Consider the following 27,667-nt stretch of genomic DNA (forward strand, 5'->3'; position numbering starts at 1 on the left):
ACAGAGACGTACATGTCCACAGAGACACAGCAGGTATTCAGATAGAGACACAGAGACGTACATGTCCACAGAGACACAGCAGGCATTCAGATAGACACAGAGACGTACATGTCCACAGAGACACAGCAGGCATTCAGATAGAGACACAGAGACGTACATGTCCACAGAGACACAGCAGGTATTCAGATAGAGACACAGAGACGTACATGTCCACAGAGACACAGCAGGCATTCAGATAGAGACACAGAGACGTACATGTCCACAGAGACACAACAGGCATTCAGATAGAGACACAGAGACGTACATGTCCACAGAGACACAGCAGGCATTCAGATAGAGACACAGAGACGTACATGTCCACAGAGACACAGCAGGCATTCAGATAGAGACACAGAGACGTACATGTCCACAGAGACACAGCAGGGATTCAGATAGAGACACAGAGACATACATGTCCACAGAGACACAGCAGGGATTCAGATAGAGACACAGAGACGTACATGTCCACAGAGACACAGCAGGCATTCAGATAGAGACACAGAGACGTACATGTCCACAGAGACACAGCAGGCATTCAGATAGAGACACAGAGACGTACATGTCCACAGAGACACAGCAGGCATTCAGATAGAGACACAGAGACGTACATGTCCACAGAGACACAGACACATAGGGCCCTATCTTCGTACGGCGCTATCGTTTGCGCTGCCGTTTGCGCGCCTCTTATTGCTATCTTCCCTGCATCTTAAGCTATCGTCTGCCTCCACCGTCCAGTTTTGCGCTGGGATCTAAGCGCAGACACAGGTGTAGGCGTGGCCCAGGCGTGTCCGTGGGCCTCTAGTCTATCATCTCCCTCCCGCAAGTGTCACTTTGCGCTCTGGCGAAGCTACCATCGCTACGTTCCGAGCCTCAACAGAGGTTTGGGCGTTCCCCGTGCCAAAATAGGCGTTCCAGCGCAATGTGTTGAAAAAAAAAAGGCCTTGGGTGCTCTCAATTTTAACGCCACCAAATAGCTGGTCTTAGCGCAAAAGAAACCTCTACGCCAGGCGTACGCCTGAGCGCCGACAGTATTCTCCGCACAGTGCAGGAAATCCTCGCTTGGATAGGCCCATTACGCACGGCTCGCGCGCGGACACACTTCCCTCATCAGAATGCCACGTTGATTTTCAACGAACCTACACTGCAGAAAAAAACACACCTTGATTTAAAAGTGAGAATTTGTTTGTCATGGTTTTGTGCCAAAAAGCGGGAGTCTGTGTGTAGCGTGGGGAGGGGTGCTTTTAAGTTTTCGGCTAGTGTGCCGGGTCCTGGAGGGGGGTCTGCCCGGAGAAGGTGTGAGCTGGGCCGGGTAGGCAGGCCGGGTGGGTCGGTGCACAGGGTGGGTAGAGGCACTGAGGCAGCGCTGTACAGTGCGCGGTCCTGCGGATCGAAATCAGTTTCTGGCAGCAAGTCACTTTTTGACACAACACCGGCTAGTAGGCTACAGTATCTACAGTACTACAGTACTGCTACAGTAGGGGGCATGGTGGCTCAGTGGTAGAGCTGTCGCCTCACAGTCAGAAGGTCCTGAGTTCGATTCTCACCTGGGACACTGTGAGCGCTGTGGTTGTGTTCCCCCCCATAACTTCAGTGCCCACTGCCCAGGTGGGGTATCTCGTCGTAAGGGCCTTTCTCTCTGTGTGGAGTTTGCATGTTCTCCCCGTGCTCCCCCAGGGGGTTCCTCCGTATATAACCCCCCCACTAAAAACATGCAGAAGATCAGATCGTCATCGTCATCCGACCAGTGACGACAACATCCGAAGTTGGTCCCCGGGCGCTGTACGAGAAAGCGACCACTGCTCCTGGCCTGCCCCCCGGAGGAAAGGACATGCCTGGATGGGTTAAATGCAGAGGACACTTTTCACCGGCCACCGTCAGCATGTGTGTTGTGGCCGCATGCATGTATTGTGGTGTTCGTGTGACAATAAAAGACGGGCTTGTCCGTTACGAGAGTATCCTCTCTCCCTGCAATTGCACCATGCAACAATAGCTTAACCCGAGTGGACAATTCTGGTATAGGCTATTGAAATAGGCTAGAATTAAAATCTCGCACATCCCTACCCTATTAAAAAAACAAATATTTTTAAATGTGTATGTTATAGCCTATATGAGCGAAACGACTAATTAATAGGCTACCAATTACAAAAGCATCAATTTTCATTACGAATCCGAACTGGTTCATCCTCCAATTATCTCCCTCTCTTGTTCTCTCCCCCCTCTCTCTCTCTTACTCTCTCCCTCTCTCTTTTCTCTCTCTCACTCTGTCACTCTGCTTGCACTGAACAAGAAAGAAGCTGCTGTCACAGACGTGCAGGCGGTGACGCTGTGGCTTTTAAGGGGAGTGATCTCACCTTGTGAATCCTGTTAATATGGGCATAAACACGCCTATAGAGGTTTGCACCGAGATGACGTGAAGCGCAACGGGCCGACACGCCCACAATTAGGGCTTTGCCCGGCGCTATTCCAGCGAAAAACGGGCGCTAACGCAAAATTACCACCGTTGCGAAGATATGGCCCATAGAGACCATTACATATGGATGGCAGCCTAATGCAAAAATGTTGCTTCATACCTCCATCACTGCAACTAACCAAACAAAAACAAACAAATAAACAAAAAGGTAACACACACCCTGCACCTTGATGGTGACGGGCTTTGAAAAGGTAACATACACACCCTGCACCTCGATGGTGACGGGCTTTGAAAAGGTAACATACACACCCTGCACCTCGATGGTGACAGGCTTTGAAAAGGTAACATACACACCCTGCACCTCGATGGTGACAGGCTTTGAAAAGGTAACATACACACCCTGCACCTCGATGGTGACGGGCTTTGAAAAGGTAACATACACACCCTGCACCTCGATGGTGACAGGCTTTGAAAAGGTTACATACACACCCTGCACCTCGATGGTGACGGGCTTTGAAAAGGTAACATACACACCCTGCACCTCGATGGTGACGGGCTTTGAAAAGGTAACATACACACTCTGCACCTCGATGGTGACGGGCTTTGAAAAGGTAACATACACACCCTGCACCTCGATGGTGACGGGCTTTGAAAAGGTAACATACACACCCTGCACCTCGATGGTGACGGGCTTTGAAAAGGTAACATACACACCCTGCACCTTGATGGTGACGGGCTTTGAAAAGGTAACATACACACCCTGCACCTCGATGGTGACGGGCTTTGAAAAGGTAACATACACACCCTGCACCTCGATGGTGACGGGCTTTGAAAAGGTTACATACACACCCTGCACCTCGATGGTGACAGGCTTTGAAAAGGTAACATACACACCCTGCACCTCGATGGTGACGGGCTTTGAAAAGGTAACATACACACCCTGCACCTCGATGGTGACGGGCTTTGAAAAGGTAACATACACACCCTGCACCTCGATGGTGACGGGCTTTGAAAAGGTAACATACACACCCTGCACCTCGATGGTGACAGGCTTTGAAAAGGTTACATACACACCCTGCACCTCGATGGTGACGGGCTTTGAAAAGGTAACATACACACCCTGCACCTCGATGGTGACAGGCTTTGAAAAGGCAAAGCCGAAGCTGTTTCTGGCCACACAGCGATACTGTCCTGCATCCTCCTTCTGGATGTTGTGGATCTTCAACGCACCGTAGTCCAGGATGCTGACGCGGTCGCTGAGCTAAGAGACACAACACGCTTAATTAGAATCACTCCAGTTTTAGGGAGAAAAGAAATGTTCTTAACAATTGCCTGTTGTATAGAAATCCACCCAAAAAATATGTATGTAAAAGTATGTCAGTAATACTACACTACACAATATTACACTCCTTTCCGCCACTTTAAGTTGGGTACCTGAAAACTGGCTGTTAGCAGATGTTAGAAGATACAGATGTTATTTAATTACTGCTGGCTTTCCCAGGTACTGCCACATTTTTTATTGAAATGTTTTCTTTGTTTACTTTGACTTTGTTTGAACAGTCAAGGCAAGATGTATGTTGATTGCAAAAATAAGTAGCATAATTTCTTTCCGTTTTTGATAGTTAGATCCACCACTGACTTCAATACAAACCCATAATGTGCTTAACAATGGGAGATATGTCAACAAAATTTATATATTTTTTAAATGGTGGATACTCATTTCAGAACAATAGTCATATTTGTTTAAAGTCCCTGGAAACCAAAATCCACAAAAACATTCTAACTATGTTATTTAGGGTCTTATGTTAGTAATTGTGTGGCTCAGAAATTATTATACATTACTTTCAACCCAAAGCCTTACACTTTTCTACAAGATTCTACAAGGTACTTCCTCATTAAAGAGAGCAGTGCGCGAGGTGCTAAAATGCAGGAGCTTATGACGTCATAAGCTCTATATAACCTTTGTACACACGCGCAACCCGCAGTCCCGCACATTCTGCCTCCATCTCTCTTCAGAGTTCTAGTGGTCCCACACCTTTTTGCAGCTAGCTAACTACGCATTGCGTCAACACAAAGGCTCTTTTAAGAACCAACATCTATCTATCTATCTATCTATCTATCTATCTATCTATCTATCTATCTATCTATCTGTCTATCTGTCTATCTGCGAGTTTATCGCTTAGAATCGTCGGCGGTGTGTTGGAACCTTGAGAGGGAGAGCTCTCTGCTCTGCCTGCGAGTGCACAGCGCTGCTGTGTGTGTGTCAGTGTGTGTGTGCGCGTGTGCAGACAGATAGACAGATAGACAGATGACCGTCAGTCAGTACGCTATGCGCGGAGCAACGCGCGAACGCGAATACACACACACACACACACACACACACACACACACACACGATCTCTATTTCCTTCTCTCTCTCTCCTCTCTCCCTCTCGGAGGAGAGGAGAGAGGTCTGAGAGAGGGACATTTCCCTGCTGCAGACGGCACACGCCCACACAGTCCGCGGGAGAAAATACACTCTAAAATATAATTGATTCTCATGACTTTTGCCATGACTGTCAAACCTAAATTTATATACTTTGCGATGTTCATCATCGTTCAAATTTGGCTGGTGGCTTATTAACATAGGCTCCTGTGATGTGATGAACTCAAAATGCTAAATAATAATAAAATATTTCTGGTTTCCAGGGACTTTAAATTAAAATCAGGTACCTTGATAAGCTCATCATCTTTCAGCCAGGTGACATCCGGTTTGGGGTTGCCGAGGGTAACGCAGGGCAACACCGCTTTGGATTCAATCAGGAGGGTCACATTGGTGGGAGGACGCTTAATCTGAGGCTCTGAGGGGGGAGGGGGGGGGTAGAGACAGACAGAGAGACAGACAGAGAGACAGAGAGACAGAGAGACAGCCAGAGAGAGAGAAAGAGAGAGAGATGATGAACAAAACATTATAGTGGTTTATAACAGTGTGAAGCTCTGAGGCGGGGGGGGTTAGAGACAGACAGACAGACAGACAGACAGAGAGACAGACAGACAGACAGACAGAGACAGACAGAGAGACAGAGAGACAGACATACAGACAGACAGACAGACATAGAGACAGACAGACAGACAGAGAGACAGACAGACAGACAGACAGAGAGAGAGACAGAGAGACAGACATACAGACAGACAGAGAGACAGACAGACAGACAGAGAGACAGACAGACAGACAGACAGACAGACAGACAGACAGACAGACAGAGAGACAGACAGACAGACAGACAGACAGACAGACAGACAGACAGACAGACAGACAGAGAGACAGACAGAGAGAGAGAGAAAGAGAGAGATTTTTAACAGTGTTTCAATTTTGTTTTGTGTTTTTATGGTTGGTATAACAAGTAGTAAGAGCTTACTCTGCAACTCTAAAGTTAGCAAAACCTGAAACATTTGGCTTTTCCTTGACTCTGAATGTGTCGTTTGAAATCCATTTGTTTGATATACCCCTGATAAAATAGTATTCATATAGTATTCCCATGATTCTTTTCCTACCAATATGGTGCCTTACAGCAGTGCTTCCCAACCTTTTCTGTGTTATGTACCCCTTGAGCTGTTTTACCATGCCAATGGTACCCCTCACTTATGCGTGTCGATAATTCTCCTAAATTTGTTATATTAAACTTATATTAAACTTTTAGATGACCTCTCTAACACATCTCATTATTAAAATAATTTTAATCACTCATCTTTAATACAATTCTGACAGTTTTCAATTGGAAAAAGTAATCCGTTTTTAGCATTTTGGAAATACATTGTAATCCCCAATATTTGCAAGTACCCCCTGCAAGCTGCTGAAGTACGCCTGTACTCTGTGAAGTACGTTGGGAATCACTGCGCTTACAGCACAGAGAGCTCATTGGCTGTGGTGGCTGTCATTCAAAGGTTTGGAACAACCTCATTTGATCTAAAGGCTTCTGCTTAAAGTCTTAAAATGTGTTTCTTAGATATATAAAATATGAATCGTGAAGTTGATTCTATGTATGAATTTCTCTGCCAAGCCTTTGCCTTCCCATCAAGGCAAAGGGGTGGTTACTTTTTAAAATATAAAATATAAAAGCATAATTAATTTAAATAAAAAACACTTTTTTGATCACCGCATAATTACATTTCAATCATGAGAGATCAGTGGGTAAAATTGAACGAGTGAGCTTTATTCACAAATGGCATGGCAACTAATTCTTTGGCGTAATGACTCCGTGGTAAGATGACTCTCTTCTTGTGGTGAGAGAGGAGGGCATCTGCTCAGACTAGGATAGAGAATCCCCCCGCAAATTCTTCAGGAGTCAAGTGGTGGTGGACTGGGGAGGTGGGTGGGGCGAAACACAGCTTCAGAGGATGGGATACGATCAGCCCAGGTACAGCGACCATTGAGGTGAAAGATCAGGGAAAGAGGATGATGACGCGCTGATGAGCATGGCTATATGTACTGCCACGTCATAGCCTCGGCAGTGACGTCATTACCGACGTCCTATTGACATATTGACAGTGGCTGATTGGCTATTGAGGACGGGGTGATGAGTCAGGAGGCACACGTCATGACGGACGTCACACTTGTATGACACTCGACTTACGCTGAGCGCTGATGCCTATTGTGACATGAGGTAACATGACTGGTTCTCATGTTGAAACTAGGTCGAGACCAACATTTGTGTTATTTCATACATTCGTTTTTATGTCTTTACTATACTCAAAGAAATGTGTGTAAACTTTTGACTGGTGGTTTAGTTTCCTCCAGGGTGTACTGGAGAGCCAGACTGGAGTCAGACGTACTCATCTTGAGCTGCAGGGCGCCACAGCTCTTGGCCGGCTCTCCGATGCCGTTGTTGGCGAGGCAGCAGTACTCTCCACTGTCCGTCTCTCTCACATGAGGGATGATCAGCATCTGACCCTGCTCTCTGCTCATGTACCGTGGGTCGTAGTACCTGGGAGGAAAGGGAGGAGGAGAGACAGAAGGTGAGCAGAACTGATGAAAAAAAAAAGTCACTTTTAAATATCAAATCTCAGGTTGGAGGTGTACTCTTACATGATTGGGTAGTTGTTCCTGGTCCAGGTGATGTCAGCAGGGGGGCGGGACTCCACCTCACAGATGAAGGTGGCGTTGTGATCCAGCAGGACATCGACCGTCTCTAATAAGGTGATGATACGAGGGGCTGGAGGAGGAATACACAGAAGAGTTGAATGAGAAATCCATTTGGAATGAGAGACTATACTCTTCTCAAATGATTTGGAATGAGAGACTATACTCTTCTCAAATGATTTAGAATAAGAGACTATACTCTTCACAAATGATTTGGAATAAGAGACTATACTCTTCTCAAATGATTTAGAATAAGAGACTATACTCTTCTCAAATGATTTAGAATAAGAGACTATACTCTTCTCAAATGATTTAGAATAAGAGACTATACTCTTCTCAAATGATTTAGAATAAGAGACTATACTCTTCACAAATGATTTAGAATAAGAGACTATACTCTTCACAAATGATTTAGAATAAGAGACTATACTCTTCTCAAATGATTTGGAATGAGAGACTATACTCTTCTCAAATGATTTGGAATAAGAGACTATACTCTTCACAAATGATTTAGAATAAGAGACTATACTCTTCACAAATGATTTGGAATAAGAGACTATACTCTTCTCAAATGATTTAGAATAAGAGACTATACTCTTCTCAAATGATTTAGAATAAGAGACTATACTCTTCTCAAATGATTTAGAATAAGAGACTATACTCTTCTCAAATGATTTAGAATAAGAGACTATACTCTTCTCAAATGATTTAGAATAAGAGACTATACTCTTCACAAATGGTTTGGAATAAGAGACTATACTCTTCACAAATGATTTAGAATAAGAGACTATACTCTTCTCAAATGATTTAGAATAAGAGACTATACTCTTCTCAAATGATTTAGAATAAGAGACTATACTCTTCTCAAATGATTTAGAATAAGAGACTATACTCTTCTCAAATGATTTAGAATAAGAGACTATACTCTTCTCAAATGATTTAGAATAAGAGACTATACTCTTCTAAAATGATTTGGAATAAGAGACTATACTCTTCACAAATGATTTAGAATAAGAGACTATACTCTTCTCAAATGATTTAGAATAAGAGACTATACTCTTCTCAAATTATTTAGAATAAGAGACTATACTCTTCACAAATGATTTAGAATAAGAGACTATACTCTTCTCAAATGATTTGGAATAAGAGACTATACTCTTCTCAAATGATTTAGAATAAGAGACTATACTCTTCACAAATGATTTAGAATAAGAGACTATACTCTTCTCAAATGATTTAGAATAAGAGACTATACTCTTCTCAAATGATTTAGAATAAGAGACTATACTCTTCTCAAATGATTTGGAATAAGAGACTATACTCTTCTCAAATGATTTAGAATAAGAGACTATACTCTTCTCAAATGATTTAGAATAAGAGACTATACTCTTCTCAAATGATTTAGAATAAGAGACTATACTCTTCTCAAATGATTTAGAATAAGAGACTATACTCTTCTCAAATGATTTAGAATAAGAGACTATACTCTTCACAAATGATTTAGAATAAGAGACTATACTCTTCTCAAATGATTTAGAATAAGAGACTATACTCTTCACAAATGATTTAGAATAAGAGACTATACTCTTCTCAAATGATTTAGAATAAGAGACTATACTCTTCTAAAATGATTTGGAATAAGAGACTATACTCTTCTAAAATGATTTGGAATAAGAGACTATACTCTTCTAAAATGATTTAGAATAAGAGACTATACTCTTCACAAATGATTTAGAATAAGAGACTATACTCTTCTCAAATGATTTAGAATAAGAGACTATACTCTTCTAAAATGATTTGGAATAAGAGACTATACTCTTCTAAAATGATTTGGAATAAGAGACTATACTCTTCTAAAATGATTTGGAATAAGAGACTATACTCTTCTAAAATGATTTAGAATAAGAGACTATACTCTTCTCAAATGATTTAGAATAAGAGACAGACGCTTGGCTCAACTCGGTGTATCAGGTAGCAGGTAAAAAAACGCACAGCTTGAAATGTACCCGGGCCATGGCCCGTGTGGCCCGGGCGGTTCCGCGGCGTATGCACACACACAAGCTGCACACGCACACAATTGAGATGTTTTACTAAGAATACAGCAAAGTAGTTTCACACTATTGTTGTATTTACCTCCGCCAAGGAGGGTGTTTTCGGTGCGGTTTGTCCGCCTGATAGCAGGATTACAGAGAAACTACTGGGCCAATTTTCATGAAACTTTGTGGAAGAGTGTGACGTGAGCCAAGGAAGAACCCTTTGCATTTTAGGGTCGGATCAAGGGAGGGGCGGGGCTAGGGAAAATGGGTCGTAGCTAGGGATAGGAAGGTCACTCTAGAGAGTCAGGGTTCGAGGGGTGGGTAGGGGGAGTGCCTGGGTGTATCTGGGTGGTGGGATGGGGCATAGACAGGAAAGGGAGTGGGAAAGGATAATAAATAAAAATCAAATAATCATACTGTATTAAAAGCTGCTCTCTTCAGCCAGCACATATCCACGTTTGAGCATCAAATGAACTGTAGGCCACAAAAACAGCAGCTTTAACTGGGATGACCTATAGGCTTTTAACATGTGAGAAGTCCAATCCAAATAAACAGGGACATCAACTACAGAGAGTCATTGTCTCTGTTTATCTGTCTCTGTGGACCAGGGACGTGCAGAGAACATTAAAGGGGCAGGGGCTCAAATTCATAAAAGGCACTTAGAGAAAACGGAAATTTGAGGCAATTTGAAGGGGTATAACTCATTTTAAATATTCCGATTTTCACCAGATTTAGAGGAATATCTCATTTTAGCATGAGACTTGTCACGGAAAAATAACTCCACAAACTGAATAATATTAGTATATAAAAGTTGCATGCTGTTGCAATACTGTTGTGAAATCATTTAAGCATCAATATTTATTTGCTCCTTTTCTCCCTTTAGGTTGTTGTACACTACAACGTCCTAACAAAACTACAATATGCTAACTGCAAGTACAAGCATTGCATTACTCTGTGTCTACAGTTCAAATAAAATGGTACATATTGTTCACCATCAGCATGACAAAGTATATTGTCTTATAATAATTAATAATTTGTTATTACTATCATTATTGTTATTATATATTCATGTGTTAATTAATTACTTAATTGGTTAATTAATTAATATAATATGAATATGAATAGTTAATTAATATAATAATTAATAATATAATGTGTGTATATATAATATAATAATAATAATAACATATATTATATTTATTTATTTATGTATGTATTCATTCATTCATTCATTCATTTAAGTCGAACAAGAGCCACAACAACTACCCAGGCCAGTAGCCATAAATGAGGCTCACTCAGTCATCACTGGCCAGGGCCGTAGCTAGCTATGAGGACGGGGAGGTCCGGACCTCCCCTAATATTTCAGCCTGCCAAAAAAAAAAAAAAAATTTTTTTTTTTTTTTTTGCAGGCCAGGCCAGGCCACTCACTGAACAGCAGGCCAGGCGCCGCCTACTGGTTTACTAGTGGTTTTATTACTTTATTCAGGTTTAAAGTGGGTGCATCTCATTGTAAAATTGGACTTGGCCCAAATTGGGCTTCAAACGGCCCAAATCAGGCTTCAAACGGCCCAAATCTGGCTTTAAACGACCCAAATAGGGCTTCAAACGGCCCAAATCTGGCTTCAAACGGCCCAAATTGGGCTTCAAACGGCCCAAATTGAGCTTCAAACGCTGAATAATGACATCACAACAGTATAATCCTAATGTTGATTTAAAATGATATATTACTCTAAATATGGCTTAAAAAGGGGGGGAAAAAACCTCAATTTTTTTTCGGCGGCGCCCGAATCCGCCTCCCCTTGCTGGACCTCCCCTATTTCGGAACCCTGGCTACGGCCCTGTCACTGGCTACTGGCTACGGAATACATATCGATATCAGACAAAGCCGAATTACAGTTGCAGTTATTTAACTCCGTTTTGGCTACATAGACCACCATAAGATGTGATTTGCATCCCCTCCAGACCTGCCCTCAGTGCCCTGGCACATAAACACAGACTTTAAACTAAAGCATAAAAAAGCATCGAGATGACATCTCGACATCTCGGGGCTGGCGGGGTGTAAAACAGCATTACAGGCCGCTGCGCTGCATGCCTGTCTGCACCCCCGAAATTTCAACATGAAACTGAAATGGGGGGTGGGGGGGGGGGGGGGGTGGCTCTCTGTATAATTCTTTGTTTTGACAAACATACATACCTGATTCACGTTGACTGATATCTGTCAGTGTGCATGTGCAGAGGACGGGCCGTCTCGCTCTCAACAGTCAATGGGCAAGCCACCACGTGGCTGCTGCCTTCAGGGGCGGCTCAGAAAAACACTGGTCCAAGTAGAGGTCTATTAGGAATGGTGCATTCAAGGCCAAGAGAGCTCGGAAAATGCACTTCTCTTTGAATGCTGCCTTCAGTGACGGCATGGAAAGGGTAATTTCCTTACAAAGCACCATTAGAAATGTTGCATTCATGGTCAGGAAAGGGCACTTTTTACAGACTGCTATGTGCAGAGTGTGTCACTCGTCTCTTTTGGACTCGCAGGCATGTTTGGAGGAAGTGGCGTCTGTGTGCAACACTTCCTACTGTCAGCTAAGGAAGAGTTTGTGTGCAACACTTCCTACTGTCAGCTAAGGAAGAGTTTGTGTGCAACACTTCCTACTGTCAGCTAAGGAAGAGTTTGTGTGCAACACTTCCTACTGTCAGCTAAGGAAGAGTTTGTTAATGCCTCAAGGACTGTATTCTTTTTTGGGAATGACAACTCCAGAGTGTGTTATTTCGGGATGTAAGTAATACCATACAACAGGAAAGGAATTCTTCTCTTTCTGTGTGTGTGTGTGTGTGTGTGTGTGTGTGTGTGTGTGTGTGTGTGTGTGTGTGTGTGTGTGTGTGTGTGTGTGTGTGTGTGTGTGTGTGTGTGTGTGTGTGTGTGTGTGTGTCCCAACATCATGCAGGTCAATGGGACCACAACCCAACTTCTGCTAAAAATATCAAGTCAATATTTTTTTTCCAGAAGAGTTGACGGTCTCAGTAACTAATTTAACTTTTTTTCTCACTTTTTATGTCTCCTTATGGTGATTTTCAAAATAATTGACTCATTAATGGGATATAATTAAGCAATATAGCATGAGAGCAAGTGTGTTGTGGAGAATATATCCCGCTGATAAGCTGTTATCCCACGAGGCCGCAGGCCGAGTGGGATAACAGCTTATCAGCGGGATATATTCCACAACACCACGCAGCTCGAGTGCTATATTGCTTTTATAAAACGGTTTCCAAGTATAATAATATAATAATAATAATACTATAAGTCCGACTGGCATTGTATTCTGATAGTCAGTTGAAACACTCGTTCTGGAGACTGAAGTCGACATTGGCCAATCCTGGCGCTTGCTGAGAAGCTGAGAGCTTTTTGCAAAGCCCGACACCAGAGCCGTATGCCGACACCAAGTAACGTTACGTCTTATTTAGAAATGCGGGGTTAAGAGTGAGGGCGCGCGAGAGAGGGGTTAAGACATTAGCCCGCGTCTATTCTTGTACAAAACATCATTTTCTGCGAAGTATTAGTAAAGTTATAAGCGAAGATCGATTCACAAGGATCTGAAAGCTGTCTCCGCCATTTTGTTTTTGAGGTACTTTTAGTAAGAGAGTTGCGCCATCATGCGTCCATAATGACTCATTGTACAAAGACTTGAAGGACTAGTGACCCTCCATACAGCAGATCAGGAGAAAGCTGTTTGGCTCGAGCGCAGCGCTGCCTTTTAGTAAGAGAGTTGCCATGGCAACCAATAACCCATGGCCATGGGTTATTGAACTCGGTTACTGGAATTATACAATGGCTGTGAACCAATCAGATTGCTTGATTTGAGAGAGCCGTTTTATAATAATGGATATAAAACAGGGTTGTTCTCCTATTGATTGACAGGTCGCCTGTCCAGTGATTGACAGGTCACAGTCTATGCTGATCATTGACAGCAAGTGGCAAGAGGTTATTTCTTTACTGCGGATTGGATGGATGTGAAAGTTGCTCAGAATGCTTTCATTGGCCAATCAAAATTGTCATTTTCATCAAAGCCGTGTGGCAAAACTACTTCTTGTCATGGTGTGTTTTGCAAATCTATAGACGGTTTTAACTTGACAATAACAACCGTCACAACCCACCTGAATATCCGGTTTACTTCCTGTATACATCGCTGAGCGCAGGCTGATATTAAATGTTAACGTTAGGCCGTGTCTCCGTCAGACACAGTAACAGGGTAGCCTATTTCGGTCTTTATGTCTTGTAGTAGTTTGTAGTTGTTGTTGTTGATACTCCTGTCAGAAAGACGTGCACATGCTGGGTAGTAGCAGAGATAGGAAGCGTTGTTGTCTGGTCTGGAGCCTGAGAGGCTAATAAAAGCTACATGTTACAGAGGAAGCTGACTATCAGTACGTTATTGCACGCATAGGCCTATATTTTCATTTAAACGTTTAAATAGCAAAACTAAACAAATAGAAATAGAAGTAGGCTATGTCAGTGTTTTCCCCTGAACAGCTGAGAAAGTGGACACTGTAAATAGTTAGCACTGTGAAGCTGATACAATTCAGGTGGCGGTAATGCAACATTTAAGGATGCCAACCGCCATAAAACATAGAAGGAGAAGAAGCTGAGAAAAAGGAAGTGCTGTGCGGTTGCAGCTGGTGAAAACAGTCTATAGCACAAAGTCGAGCAAACAGTTGAAAGCGCTGTTTCTCTCTTGCTGCAGCAGCTCGGAGTACTGTAAGCAGCTGTGTCTTTTCCGCGGAATTATTTGAAATTCCTGGCATTCCTATTTGAGACTGAGTCATCTGTTTCGCTCGGTCAGCATCCAGCTAAGACTGTTTATTAGTGGGAGCAGATCAGACACTCTGAGGCTTGCTACCACTTTGAAGTGAAGGGCAGCAGAGGGAGGAGAAGAGAGGAAAGGCTAGATCTGTTTATTAGTGAAATGAGATCTGAAGGTGTGGGGTTTGTTCCAACCTTAGAAGGAGCAGGGAGAAGAAGACACGATGAGGAGGAAAATGAGCAGAGGGAAGAGAGGAGAGGCTGTGTATATTTATTAGTCAAACTGGATCAGAAGTTCTTGCGGTTTGTTTGTTTGTTCCAACTTTAGCCGTTCAGTCAGGCAGGAGATGGATAGACTAAAGCAAAGATCAAATTTTATTTCAGGCCCCAAAAAAAGAGTTTCAGTCGCATTTCAACAGACGTTCTCTTTTAAAAAGGAAAAGAGGGTGAACAGCTGGCGTCCTCGTTAACTTTTTGGTGAAGTTCCTCTGTATTTTTTTTTTTACAATATATTTATTGATTTTTACTTTTATACATACAAATGAGACAGAAACAATAATCAGACAATTAACATAAAATAGCTAAATAAAGAGAATAAAAAAAATACATTACAGTAATCTCATCCAACCGTGCCCATAGGCATCTGTCTATACAATATATATATATATATATATATATATATATATATAATATAAAAAATAATAATATATTATTTGATATAATATATAAAATTATATAAAATATAATAATATAATTTTATATAAAATTATATAAAATATAATTTTAGGCTCCGCACCGGAGCTTTGCGGAGGGGCGTGTCTTCTGATTTGAGTCACTTTTCCGCACGGACACTCGCGGTCCTCACCGATGTGGGAAGCATAATTCCAGCTTCACACACATTAATATAATATAATAATATATATAAAATTATATAATTTCGATTATGGAAACTTGTTCAAAATGCCCATCCGTACTGTGAATACATTGTGGGGGAAGAAAAAGAGAGGAGAGGGGACGGGAAAGAGAGATGAAAGGAAGGATGGGAGGAGGAGGGGAGAGGCAGCAGCTGTTTATTAGTGGATTCAGATCAGAGACTTTGGGGTTGGTGTTAACTTTGTATGAACTGAAAGAAGAGGAAGAGGACAGAAGAGGAAGAGGAGAGGAGAAAATAGAACAGAGGGGAAGGAATAGCCTGCTCACAAATGTGGGCATTGTGCATTTCTGCAATCCACGCATACGTCGAATATCACGTTTCCAGATGTGTGTATCATGTGACTCTGACATGTATCATGTGATACACTTACGCTGAAAACACACCGCAAGCGTCTCCTGCACGTAAGCTGCGCAGCGCGACCTTGTGCGCTGCCAGTTTTCATTAGGACACCATAGCCGTTTTCACTAGGGGTGGGGGGGGAAATCGATTCACCTAAGTATCGCGATTTTTAATGTAACGATTTTTTGAATCGATCTCTTATTCCAGAATCGATAATCGCAAAAAAAAAAAAAAAAGATTTGGGTGCCCGCAGTCAGGCCACTCACTGAACAGCAGGCAAGGCACCGCCTACTGGTTTACTAGTGGTTTTATTACTTTATTAGTTAGTCTGAAGTAATAATTACACTTCAGGGTTAAAGTGGGTGCATCTCATTGTAAAATTGGACTTCAAACGGCCCAAATCTGGCTTCAAACGGCCCAAATTTCACGCGCGTCGGCCCATATCGGCCTGGCCTGCTTGGTATCTAATGCCCGGCCTGAATTATGATCCCAGTCCGCCCCTGTTTTTAACTATATCGCCCAGCCCTACTCATGATATAATATACAGTCTCTAGTGTATGATTCAACTTTTCCCATGTTCTAATCTAGTGTAAAAAAGCAAACAAACTGAAAAAAGAAAAGAAAAAAAGAAACAAAAATCGCAATAAATCGTAATATCGAATCGCAATAATCGTAGAATCGCAATACTTAAGAATCGCAATATATATCGAATCGGCACCCAAGTATCGTGATAGTATCGAATCGGGAGATAAGTGAATCGCCACAGCCCTATCACACATGAGCTTTATACCGGGAAATGACCAGAGAGCAGTGTAATGCCTTCATGTGTGAAAGTTGTTTTCCGGTATAAGCGCGCGCCCGTCATCGTGGACATTTGACCACTTCTAACCTTGTGATACCGGTATGCCGCGATACACACACACGAGACAGAGCCAGAGAGAGGAGGAACGGAGGAGAGGATGACTTACTTTTAACCCTAGAACACTAACGTCGGGTGATTTTCACCCGGACAATTGAATTCACGTGATTTTCATTGTCTTGCTGCTGTCTGAGGTGGGCGGGTCCTTAGGTACCTTCAGGATGCTCACTGACGTCATTGAATGTAGGTTTGTTTCCCTGCTCCCATTCATGGTTTTTTCTACCGGCTACGTGTTCGGGTGATTTTCACCTGACGTTAGTGATAGAGGGTAAAATATCTTCGGGTTAGGGTTAATGGTATTGTGGTGATTTTTTTTTTCACCACACAAGTCCCATGAATGGGTGGACCGAAGGAGAAGTTGGGAGCTCCTGTTTTTTTTGGGGGGGGGGGGGGGGGATTTTTTTATAACGATTACCTCATTTTTCCCGAATTTGACATATTTTTTATAGTGTCCCCCATAATAAACTTTTTTGTGTTTTTTGTGATATTTCACATTTAAAAACAAAAGAAGAGTACCTCAATTTGCCATGTATTGTTGTACTTTAAGATATTTTGATGAGAAGTATGTTTTATGGGGTATATTGCATCGGGTGAAATACACCCGACGTTAGTGATGGTGTGACTTTAAATCACGTTAGTGTTCTAGGGTTAACAAATGGTTTAACACAAACAAGTGTGGTCTTCACAGTCCATGTGGAAGACACGTGTTGAGACGCATGATAGTTGAAACACGGGGGGGGGTCGATCTCTCAAAACACGGAGCAATTTAAAGTATCCGGACTCCAGAGAAAGCCTAAGCGAGAAATGCCGTTTCCCACTGCCTGCCTGCAGACAGCAGCATTCATTTGTATTGGATCACGTTTATGTCGCCATGTATCGCAAGCATATGTCTCTGTAGTCTGCACGGAGCGTTGTCAGAGGAGAAGTCTGCACGGAGCGTTGTCAGAGGAGAAATGTTTTGTTTTCCACTGCCTGGCACTCAAAGAGCAGCATCGCACAATTCACATCGTACTTTGTCGCCTTTCTGGACGAAATAGTCCCACAGCGGGCTGTTTTAAACATGCTTCTACATGTTCCTTTCTGTTTCTCCTCCTGTCCCATTCACTCATCTGCTCAAAGCAGAGAGGAGCAGAGGGGGGCGGGGGTGTGTGGAGTACATGCTGCATGGAGCTCTGTGTCCCCCACCCCACCCCGCAAAATACAGCTTCTTTCACGGCTGTTTTTACACATGTGATCCCTCAGGTGTGAAGGGAAATTCCGGGAAATAGCCGCTATTGATTTACAGGCAATGTTCCTCTACGCATGTGTGAAAACGGCTCATGTTAACAGATCTGTCAGTCCACACCGAATTGCGCGCAGCGCGTATCTCCCCGGACAATCAGGGCATGGAGGATAGCCTCGATTTCTCTTTTCGTGTGCAGACCCTCTCCGCCCGTGAGTGACTGTCAAGCTGAACAGATCAGATCAGGGCAGACAGGAACTCCAAAACCGGAGTCAAATAAAACCAATTTCAAAGTAAAATAATGTTTATTTATGTTGTTGATTGTCCCTTTGGAAGTGTGAAAAGAGAGAGAGAGAGCAGTTGGACAGGGGGAGCCGCTCCATCTAGGGGCTCGTTGCCTGCGGAGCAACAAGTAGAGAGCTAGGACTCGCCTTCTCTCTACAACAGCACGCACTGGGAAAACGGGAGGAGAACAGACATAAATATGATGCAATTGCATTTTATAACGCCGAAGGTAGTCATTAACAGTTATCCCAAACATATTACTTTCTATATTTATGTCGTTATTTAGCTACTTACCCATGAAAACGAAGACAATAGATCTGGGGCAAAATATATAGCGGAAGAGCAGAGCGCGCAGAAAAAGAGAAGTGAGCTGCGCTCTCTGTGTGGACACTTTAAGCAGCTTCTGTGCAGAGGTGCGCTGTGCGGAGGTGCGCTGTGCGGCGCATGCGCGCAAGTTCCGCGTATTGGTGTGTCCCCAGGGTAAAGCCCAATCTTTGTCTGCCGACACTTTTGAAATGGTCGCCGACAGAAATGAGGACTTGAGTCGACACTTTCAAGTGTCGGCGAGCAGCAGTGTCTGCTACCTGGTGGAATGTCTAGTGTCGCTGACTACGTCACATAGTGTCGCCCAAGTCTGATTGGCTATATAGACGGCACGCACTTGACTTCCTTGTTGAAATGAATGAACGTGTATGTCCTTGATGTATGACTTGAAAATCACAAAGAACATTGTGACAAATTTCCCAGAGAGAGAGGAGGTGAGTTGTGTGGTTGTGTGTTGTTTATATTCGGCTGCAGGCTGCAGCCAAGTACGTTACATCTTGCCTCCGAGGTGGTTTCTCTCTTCTCTTGGCTGTCTGCTTTCGAGTGTCACGTGACCGTTGAACCGAGGCGGACATTCACTGAAGTATAAATGCAACACCATGAGCGACACTTTCTTTTTCGTCTGCGACCATGTGCTGAGCGACACTTTCTAATAAGTATAAATGAAGTTTTAGAGTCTGCTACTGATATAGCGTGGGGGCCAGTACGGGTATTGTGTGCTCGGGGTGGATGGAGGGCGTACCAGCGTGTTCAAACTAAGTCTACATTTCAGCTGTAAGTCACATTTTTAACTTTTTTGTATTAAAGCCTATCAAACAAGTTGTTTTACCTGCCTATAAACATTTTATTTGCGTTTAATGTTGGAAAGGCGGCGAGGATACGTCCAGATAGGTTTGCGGAAATGTAAAATGCCACATTTTAGAAACATAAAATCCTGACATCATCATCATCATCATCATCATCAACCTTTATTTCACCAGGCAGGTTAATTAAGAACAAATTCTTATTTACAAAAACGACCTGTCAGGAGGCAATAGACCTCCTGAGGGACAATGTTTTTTTTATCAAATGTATTCCTGGTTTGCAGACAAATTCTAAAGTTTGATGGAATGGAATGGAAAGGAAAGGACAAAAAGGACATGCTTGTGTTGACTCTTGCGAAACAAAGATTTCACAATAACATAACTCAAATGCCAACAACCCCAACCCCTCCACCCACCCCCACGCACTCCCGCTGTTTGTTTGAGTTATGGTGAGGGGAGGAAAGCTACTGTAAGGACAGCTAAAACTCCGACAACACTTAGCCAAGGTCAGATGTTTGAAACCTACTTAACCGACCTGAGGTGAATGTTCATCATGTCATGTGTTCAGCTCATCATGTCATGTGTTCAGCTCATCATGTCATGTATTCAGCTCATCATGTCATGTATTCAGCTCATCATGTCATGTATTCAGCTCTTCATGTCATGTGTTCAGCTCATCATGTCATGTGTTCAGCTCATCATGTCATGTGTTCAGCTCATCATGTCATGTGTTCAGCTCATCATGTCATGTGTTCAGCTCATCATGTCATGTGTTCAGCTCATCATGTCATGTGTTCAGCTCATCATGTCATGTGTTCAGCTCATCATGTCATGTATTCAGCTCTTCATGTCATGTGTTCAGCTCATCATGTCATGTGTTCAGCTCATCATGTCATGTGTTCAGCTCATCATGTCATGTATTCAGCTCTTCATGTCATGTGTTCAGCTCATCATGTCATGTGTTCAGCTCATCATGTCATGTGTTCAGCTCATCATGTCATGTGTTCAGCTCGTCATGTCATGTGTTCAGCTCATCATGTCATGTGTTCAGCTCATCATGTCATGTGTTCAGCTCATCATGTCATGTGTTCAGCTCATCATGTCATGTGTTCAGCTCATCATGTCATGTGTTCAGCTCATCATGTCATGTGTTCAGCTCGTCATGTGTTCAGCTCATCATGTCATGTCTTCAGCTCATCATGTCATGTGTTCAGCTCATCATGTCATGTGTTCAGCTCATCATGTCATGTGTTCAGCTCATCATGTCATGTGTTCAGCTCGTCATGTGTTCAGCTCATCATGTCATGTCTTCAGCTCATCATGTCATGTGTTCAGCTCATCATGTCATGTGTTCAGCTCATCATGTCATGTGTTCAGCTCATCATGTCATGTGTTCAGCTCGTCATGTCATGTGTTCAGTCTGTACTTTTCTCAAATCACGTCAGGTCAGTTACAGTATGGTGTGTGTGTGGAGGGGGGGGGGGACACTTTTTTTCTTTTCTTTTTTACAGTTAGTGTTTCAGGGCGGATTTGTTCCACCTATTTCACTACTGCTAACTGGATGCCTTCGATTTGTGCTAACAAGAAGGATGCCATCCACATGCATTTCAGCCTTGTAATTATCGACTGCAGAGTGCAGATGCTCTCTGCCATGCCCGACCTAACACCATGCCAACGCCATGCTCAGCTGCTGTGTGAGTCAGCATCTGTACCACCTGGGTCCTGAACCACTATATGTTCTGTATGTCTGTATAAAGCCCCTATTGTATGTCTGCTCCCCTGTGCATGTGTGACTGTACTCTCATACAGGATAACAAATCGCACAAATCAAGATTTGTGTTTAGATGTTGAAGAACTCATTCAATATAACAGTTTTAGGATCACTAAATACTTACCATTTAAACTAAGCTTGTCCAAGACAAGCCACGCTTGGCTTGGCTCCTGTGAATGTTGATTTTAGGAGTACGGAATTCAAATAAGCATCTTCAACTATTTTCAGATTTCAATATATGACACATCATGCTGTTGACAGGGCCGAGGTGACTGACATTAAACCAATCACTAGTGACTGACGTATATGAACCAATCACTAGTGGCTGTCTGACGTATATGAACCAATCACTACTAGTGACCGACGTATATGAACCAATCACTACTAGTGACCGACGTATATGAACAGGTGCAAACTGCACACGTCGGGCAAATGCCCGGTGGCCTGGCCTGGCCTGCAAAAAAAAAAAAAAAAAAAAAAAAAAAAATTGTGCCCGCAGTCAGGCCACTCACTGAACAGCAGGCCAGGTTTACTAGTGGTTTTATTACTTTATTCAGGGTTAAAGTGGGTGCATCTCATTGTAAAATTGGACTCGGCCCAAATTGGGCTTCAAACGGCCCAAATCTGGCTTCAAACGGCCCAAATAGAGCTTCAAACGGCCCAAATCTGGCTTCAAACGACCCAAATTGGGCTTCAAACGGCCCAAATCTGGCTTCAAACGGCCCAAATTGGGCCCTTCGGACGCCAGCACGCGCGTCGGCCCATATCGGCCTGGCCTGCTTGGTATCTAATGCCCGGCCTGAATTATGATCCCAGTCCGCCCCTGTATATGAACCAATCACTAGTGACTGGCGTATATGAACCAATCACTAGTGACTGGCGTATATGAACCAATCACTAGTGACTGACGTATATGAACCAATAATGACTGATATCTGAACTACTGAAGATTGTGAGAGGTAGTATAGGTACAAGTATGTACTAGGTAGGTAGGTAGGTAGGTAGATGGTAGGTAGGTAGTTAGATAGGTAGATAGATAGATGGATAGATAGATAGATAGATAGATAGATAGATAGATAGATAGATAGATAGATAGATAGATAGATAGCTAGTGAGATACATAGATAGTGAGATGGAAAAGTTAGTTCCTAAGCATTTTGCGGAGGATCTACAGCAGTATAGGATATAGATCAGTCAGCCTTACACTGAGCAGGCCTATAAACACCCTCTCCATTCCCCTCAGAGTCACCGTGGACAACAGCTGATCTCAGCTCTACATGATTACGTGACAAAACTCAAACTGTATTCTCCTATAAGAAACCCGTTTGGGACAGATAATTACTGTACAATATATAGTATGGCCAAAGAGAGACAACTGACACAAAAATGCACTTAGATTGCAAACTTGGCCGGCAGCCGGCACTTTGAATTTGAACCTATACTGACCTATCATATTCAGTCACACATGTCCACACCTATACTGACCTATCATATTCAGTCACACATGTCCACACAAAAGTCTTATCCCTATTAGATTTAGCAATCTAGCCTACTTGTGATCCCTTTATGTCTGTTCATGTATTTCTTTTGACATTTTGTGATAAATCTGCCTGCTAAAAGCACTGATCATTGATAAATATGGGAAATTGGACTTCTTGTGAATCAGACACGTGTCAAAGAGACTATAACCAAAACAAGGTATTTACTTTACATTTCTATAGTGTACACACAAATACTGATATACACACAAAGGTATACTGTCATGCCAATTTGGTGTATACTCATTTTGTAATTGAACTATGTTTGACCTATTTTTTTTTTCATCTCCTGTCAAGTGTTTTTAATCATGTACAGCAATTTATAAATACAATGTATTGTTGTTGTTGTTGTTGTTGTTGTTGTTGTTGTTGTTGTTGTTGTTGTTGTTGTTGTTGTTGTTATTAATAATAGTAATAATATGAATGTTAAGATTTCATATAAAAGTACCTTGTGACCAATGAGTCTTCAATGCCACTGATCTCTCACTGCAGACACATGGAAATCCCCTTATCCAAAGCTCACTCACCTCTCTGTACGCCATAACTCGAGGTGGCCAGAAGCAGCAGAAAGAGGATCTGGCAAACTGTCTTGGGTCCTGCAGTCTTCATCCTGGTTCTAGAGGCTTCCGTCTGGTGAAGGCTTTCTAGGCAGGCAGGTATACAGCAGCTCGCTGGTTAGATTCCCATGGCAGGCAGAGGGGACGTCTGCTTGGTGTCTCTTCGGCGTGTGCGTCTGCGTGTGTCTCAGCCAGGGACAGCCATGCTAGCTATATGCTCACCACTAGCCAACACTCTGATTCTGTTCCTCTGTCTGTGTGTGTGTGTGTGTGTGTGTGTGTGTGTGTGTGTGTGTGTGTGTGTGTGTGTGTGTGTGTGTGTGTGTGTGTGTGTGTGTGTGTGTGTGTGTGTGTGTGTGTGTGTGTGTGTGTGTGTGTGATGGACAGTGGCAGCTGCTGGCTCTCCTCCTGTACATGTAGTCACTCAGGTTGTGTAGCTGTGCTCACAGCCCCAGAAGCTCCAGCGCAGAACAGCTAGTAGGCCTAACAATGTCAGTCCAGTATTAAGAGTTAATTTGCAAAAACAGGTAAACTTAAAATGAATAAACAGCACCTGTTTGATACTGCCTTTTGGACTGCACATACAAAACATTTTTGAGGTAATTTATGTGAAAATTACCAGATGAATATGTTTTAGTTCTGATTGATAGTAAAAATGTACCAACAATTTATTAATTACAATATAAATATATCAATATCTAATTTGAAACCATAAAGAATACAAACGGAGATACCTGTTTTTGCAAATGAACTCTTCATTTGTTCTTATAAATAACTAGCCTAACTATACTTCAGGTGCAGTACTTTGTTGTCATGTCAACAGAGGTGATTACATTTGGATCACATGTACAAATCCACTAGTCTCAGTCACAGGCTATATACAGTGTAGGCCTTACATTCAGAAATAGAAACAAATCAAACGTATCTCTCCAATTGAACTTTCAACACAATATTATTCAATACTGTACTTTGTCTTTCTGTATCTCGTCCACTTCCTCTCTCTTTATGTACAGTCTTATATGCAGAAAAACATAAACAGCACATAAGCCAATTTCCAATTACTCCCGGGCGTCTAGCAGTAGATTCCCCTGCTGACCAACACGAGGGTCGCAGGTTGGGGTCCTGTGTTACCTCCGGCTTGGCCCGGGCGTCCATACAGGCACGATTGGCTGTGTCTGCGGGTGGGAAGTCGGATTGGGGGGTATGTGGTCCTCGTCGCTGCACTAGCGCCTCCTCTGGTTGGTCGGGGGGCCTGGTTGGGCCGAAAGGGAACTGGTGGGAATGGCGTGATCCTCCCACGTGCTACGTCCTGCCGGTGAAGCTCCCCGCTGTCAGGTGAAAAGAAGCGGCTGGCAACTGCGCATGTGTCGGAGGAAGCATGGTGCTAGTCTACGGCTCTCCCCAGATTGGCAGAGGGTGGAGCAGCGACCGGGGCAGCAGGGGGAAATTGGCCAAGTACAATCGGGGAGAAAATGGGGAGTAAATCAGAAAGCAACAATATATGAACGAGTGTCCCTTCGTCATTTTTTGACGCCACCGGTGTCTCGGTGGGATTGGTGGTGCCGCGTTTCATGGTTGAAAACGGCGCCACATTAGTAAAACAACTTGGTTGGGTTTAGGCAACTCATGCATCTTGGTTATAGTTAGAGTTATGGTTTAGGCAACTCATGCATCTTGGTTATAGTTAGAGTTATGGTTTATGTTACGGTTAAAAACGGAACATGTCAGGAGGCGAACCGGGTCTCTCGCGTTGAGCCGCCTAAGCCACCCCTTCCCCCTTTACAGGTCAGCGACCTATTCCAATACCAGACTGTCATCTCCCAAGTCTACACACTGCACGCATGCACTTACTCACATGACCACAAGAGGTCACATTCATAAACATCTGTCATTTTAACCACCTTCAAATGTTGTTTTCCTTGAGAGAACGGGCTACATAAACATAAAGAGTATGCATTTTTACAAGCAACGCACGCACGCACACACACACACACACACACACACACACACACACACACACACACACACACAGGAGGAGGCAGCCTTTGTCCACCTGTTGCCTTGCTGTAGGCTGTGTGCTGGTTTATTTTGGGAAGGGAATGGCATTTCCCAAAGCATTTGTTTGCTTCGTATTTATTCTGCTGTGGATGGAGTCGGCTATTGTGTTCCCTCAGCAGGCTCACTCAGCCTCAGCACTATTGTGTTCCCTCAGCAGGCTCACTCAGCCTCAGCACTATTGTGTTCCCTCAGCAGGCCCACTCAGCACTATTGTGTTCCCTCAGCAGGCCTGCTCAGCACTATTGTGTTCCCTCAGCAGGCCTGCTCAGCACTATTGTGTTCCCTCAGCAGGCCTGCTCAGCACTATTGTGTTCCCTCAGCAGGCTCACTCAGCACTATTGTGTTCCCTCACCAGGCCCGCACAGCACTATTGTGTTCCCTCAGCAGGCCCGCTCAGCACTATTGTGTTCCCTCACCAGGCCTGCTCAGCACTATTGTGTTCCCCCAGCAGGCCTGCTCAGCACTATTGTGTTCCCTCAGCAGGCCTGCTCAGCACTATTGTGTTCCCTCACCAGGCCTGCTCAGCACTATTGTGTTCCCTCAGCAGGCTCGCTCAGCACTATTGTGTTCCCTCACCAGGCCTGCTCAGCACTATTGTGTTCCCTCCCCAGGCCTGCTCAGCACTATTGTGTTCCCTCAGCAGGCCCGCTCAGCACTATTGTGTTCCCTCACCAGGCTCGCTCAGCACTATTGTGTTCCCTCACCAGGCCCGCTCAGCACTATTGTGTTCCCTCACCAGGCCCGCTCAGCACTATTGTGTTCCCTCACCAGGCCCGCTCAGCACTATTGTGTTCCCTCACCAGGCCTGCTCAGCACTATTGTGTTCCCTCACCAGGCCCGCACAGCACTATTGTGTTCCCTCAGCAGGCCCGCACAGCACTATTGTGTTCCCTCAGCAGGCCCGCTCAGCACTGTTGTGTTCCCTCAAAGCACTATTGTGTTCCCTCAGCAGGCTCACTCAGCACTATTGTGTTCCCTCACCAGGCCCGCACAGCACTATTGTGTTCCCTCAGCAGGCCCGCACAGCACTATTGTGTTCCCTCAGCAGGCCCGCTCAGCACTATTGTGTTCCCTCACCAGGCCCGCTCAGCACTATTGTGTTCCCTCAGCAGGCCCGCTCAGCACTATTGTGTTCCCTCAGCAGGCCCGCTCAGCACTATTGTGTTCCCTCACTTCACACTGTGAAGTGAAAACCGCCTTCTAGATGCTTCTAATTGTAGGGCTAACTGGCACCTTAATGCTCAATCCCACTACTGCACTGTAAGGAAGGATAAACCCCATCTTAGCTCAGGATGAGCTAATCCTGCCAACAATTTTCACAGGTTAAAGGCATACTGAGAGAAGGATTTTGCAGGTTGTGGCTTGGAAACACAACTTTCAAAGTTGACCGATTGTACGTTCGGTTGGTTGCCAGAACGGTAAAAACCGGGTGCCGCGTCTATATGGCGACAACCCGCAATGCCGACATGCCTTGGGCGGAGTAACCCCTATCCCTAAACCCCTAACCCTACCCCCTAACCCCTAACCCTAACCCCTAACCCCTAACCCTACCCCCTAACCCTAGAGCTCACAGGGCAGGTGGAAATAAGAGAACCCCCCTTTGCCTTCATTGTTGAACGGACCCCATCAGCATTGCGGGTTGTCGGCATAGTGAGCAGACCCCAAAAAGCGTACAGCGAGGCAAAACACCTAGCAGACAAGGCTCATTCCGTGCGTCTTGGTATCTCACCTGGTAGCACGCATACCACGAAGGCTTGGTCCTTCACGCGGCAGACAGACCCGGGTTCCAATCCAACCTGCGGTCCTTTGCCGCATGTCATCCCCTCTCTCTCTCCCCACCTTTCCTGTCTGCCTACTGTCCTACATAAAAATAAATAAAGGCCAAATGCCCCAAAAATTATATAAAAAAAAGACAAGGCTAATTCCCAAACAAGACTGAATGTATAGGATTTGCTTTCAGCCAGTATTGGAGGAGAGGATGGGATGCAGAGTGGGTCTGTTTTCTGTTGGAAAGGTAGGCGCCGGTTAGCTAAGCTGCAGCTTTTCTACTACAATGAGGCTATATGCTAACGGCAGCTAGCTGCCAGCTCACGGCACACACTAGCTCTGACCAGTTGCTCTGTTTTAGAGCAACACACAGCCAGTGTGGCTTTTAGGTATAAAAGGATTCAGCAGTGGGTTTGGTTGCAGGACAGCGGCGCCGGAATGAGTTTTGAAGTGGGACATCCAGCTTTGGATGATGAGCCAGGCCTGTTCTGATGAGCCAGGCCTGTTCTGACGAGCCAGGCCTGTTCTGGATGAGGAGCCAGGCCTGTTCTGATGAGCCAGGCCTGTTCTGACGAGCCAGGCCTGTTCTGGATGATGAGCCAGGCCTGTTCTGATGAGCCAGGCCTGTTCTGATGAGCCAGGCCTGTTCTGGATGATGAGCCAGGCCTGTTCTGGATGATGAGCCAGGCCTGTTCTGATGAGCCAGGCCTGTTCTGGATGACGAGCCAGGCCTGTTCTGGATGATGAGCCAGGCCTG

At 44.1% G+C, this 27,667-nt stretch overlaps 1 protein-coding gene across 1 annotated transcript in view; it reads right to left on the reverse strand.

Moving 5' to 3' along the window:
• Nucleotides 1–23,137, reverse strand: part of musk (muscle, skeletal, receptor tyrosine kinase) — a gene marked incomplete at both ends in the record, with an annotated part of 99,122 nt that extends 75,985 nt beyond the window's left edge. Inside the window, 5 exons of the mRNA XM_083641165.1 lie at nucleotides 3,569–3,710; nucleotides 5,162–5,289; nucleotides 7,262–7,413; nucleotides 7,515–7,641; nucleotides 23,056–23,137. Of these exons, the coding sequence (XP_083497291.1) occupies nucleotides 3,569–3,710; nucleotides 5,162–5,289; nucleotides 7,262–7,413; nucleotides 7,515–7,641; nucleotides 23,056–23,137 (631 nt within the window). The remainder of the gene's footprint in view (nucleotides 1–3,568; nucleotides 3,711–5,161; nucleotides 5,290–7,261; nucleotides 7,414–7,514; nucleotides 7,642–23,055) is intronic.
• Between the last annotated feature and the right edge of the window lie 4,530 nt (nucleotides 23,138–27,667).

The sequence above is a fragment of the Poromitra crassiceps genome (assembly GCF_964638095.1).
Source record: "Poromitra crassiceps genome assembly, chromosome: 8".
NCBI classification, from domain to species: domain Eukaryota; kingdom Metazoa; phylum Chordata; class Actinopteri; order Beryciformes; family Melamphaidae; genus Poromitra; species Poromitra crassiceps.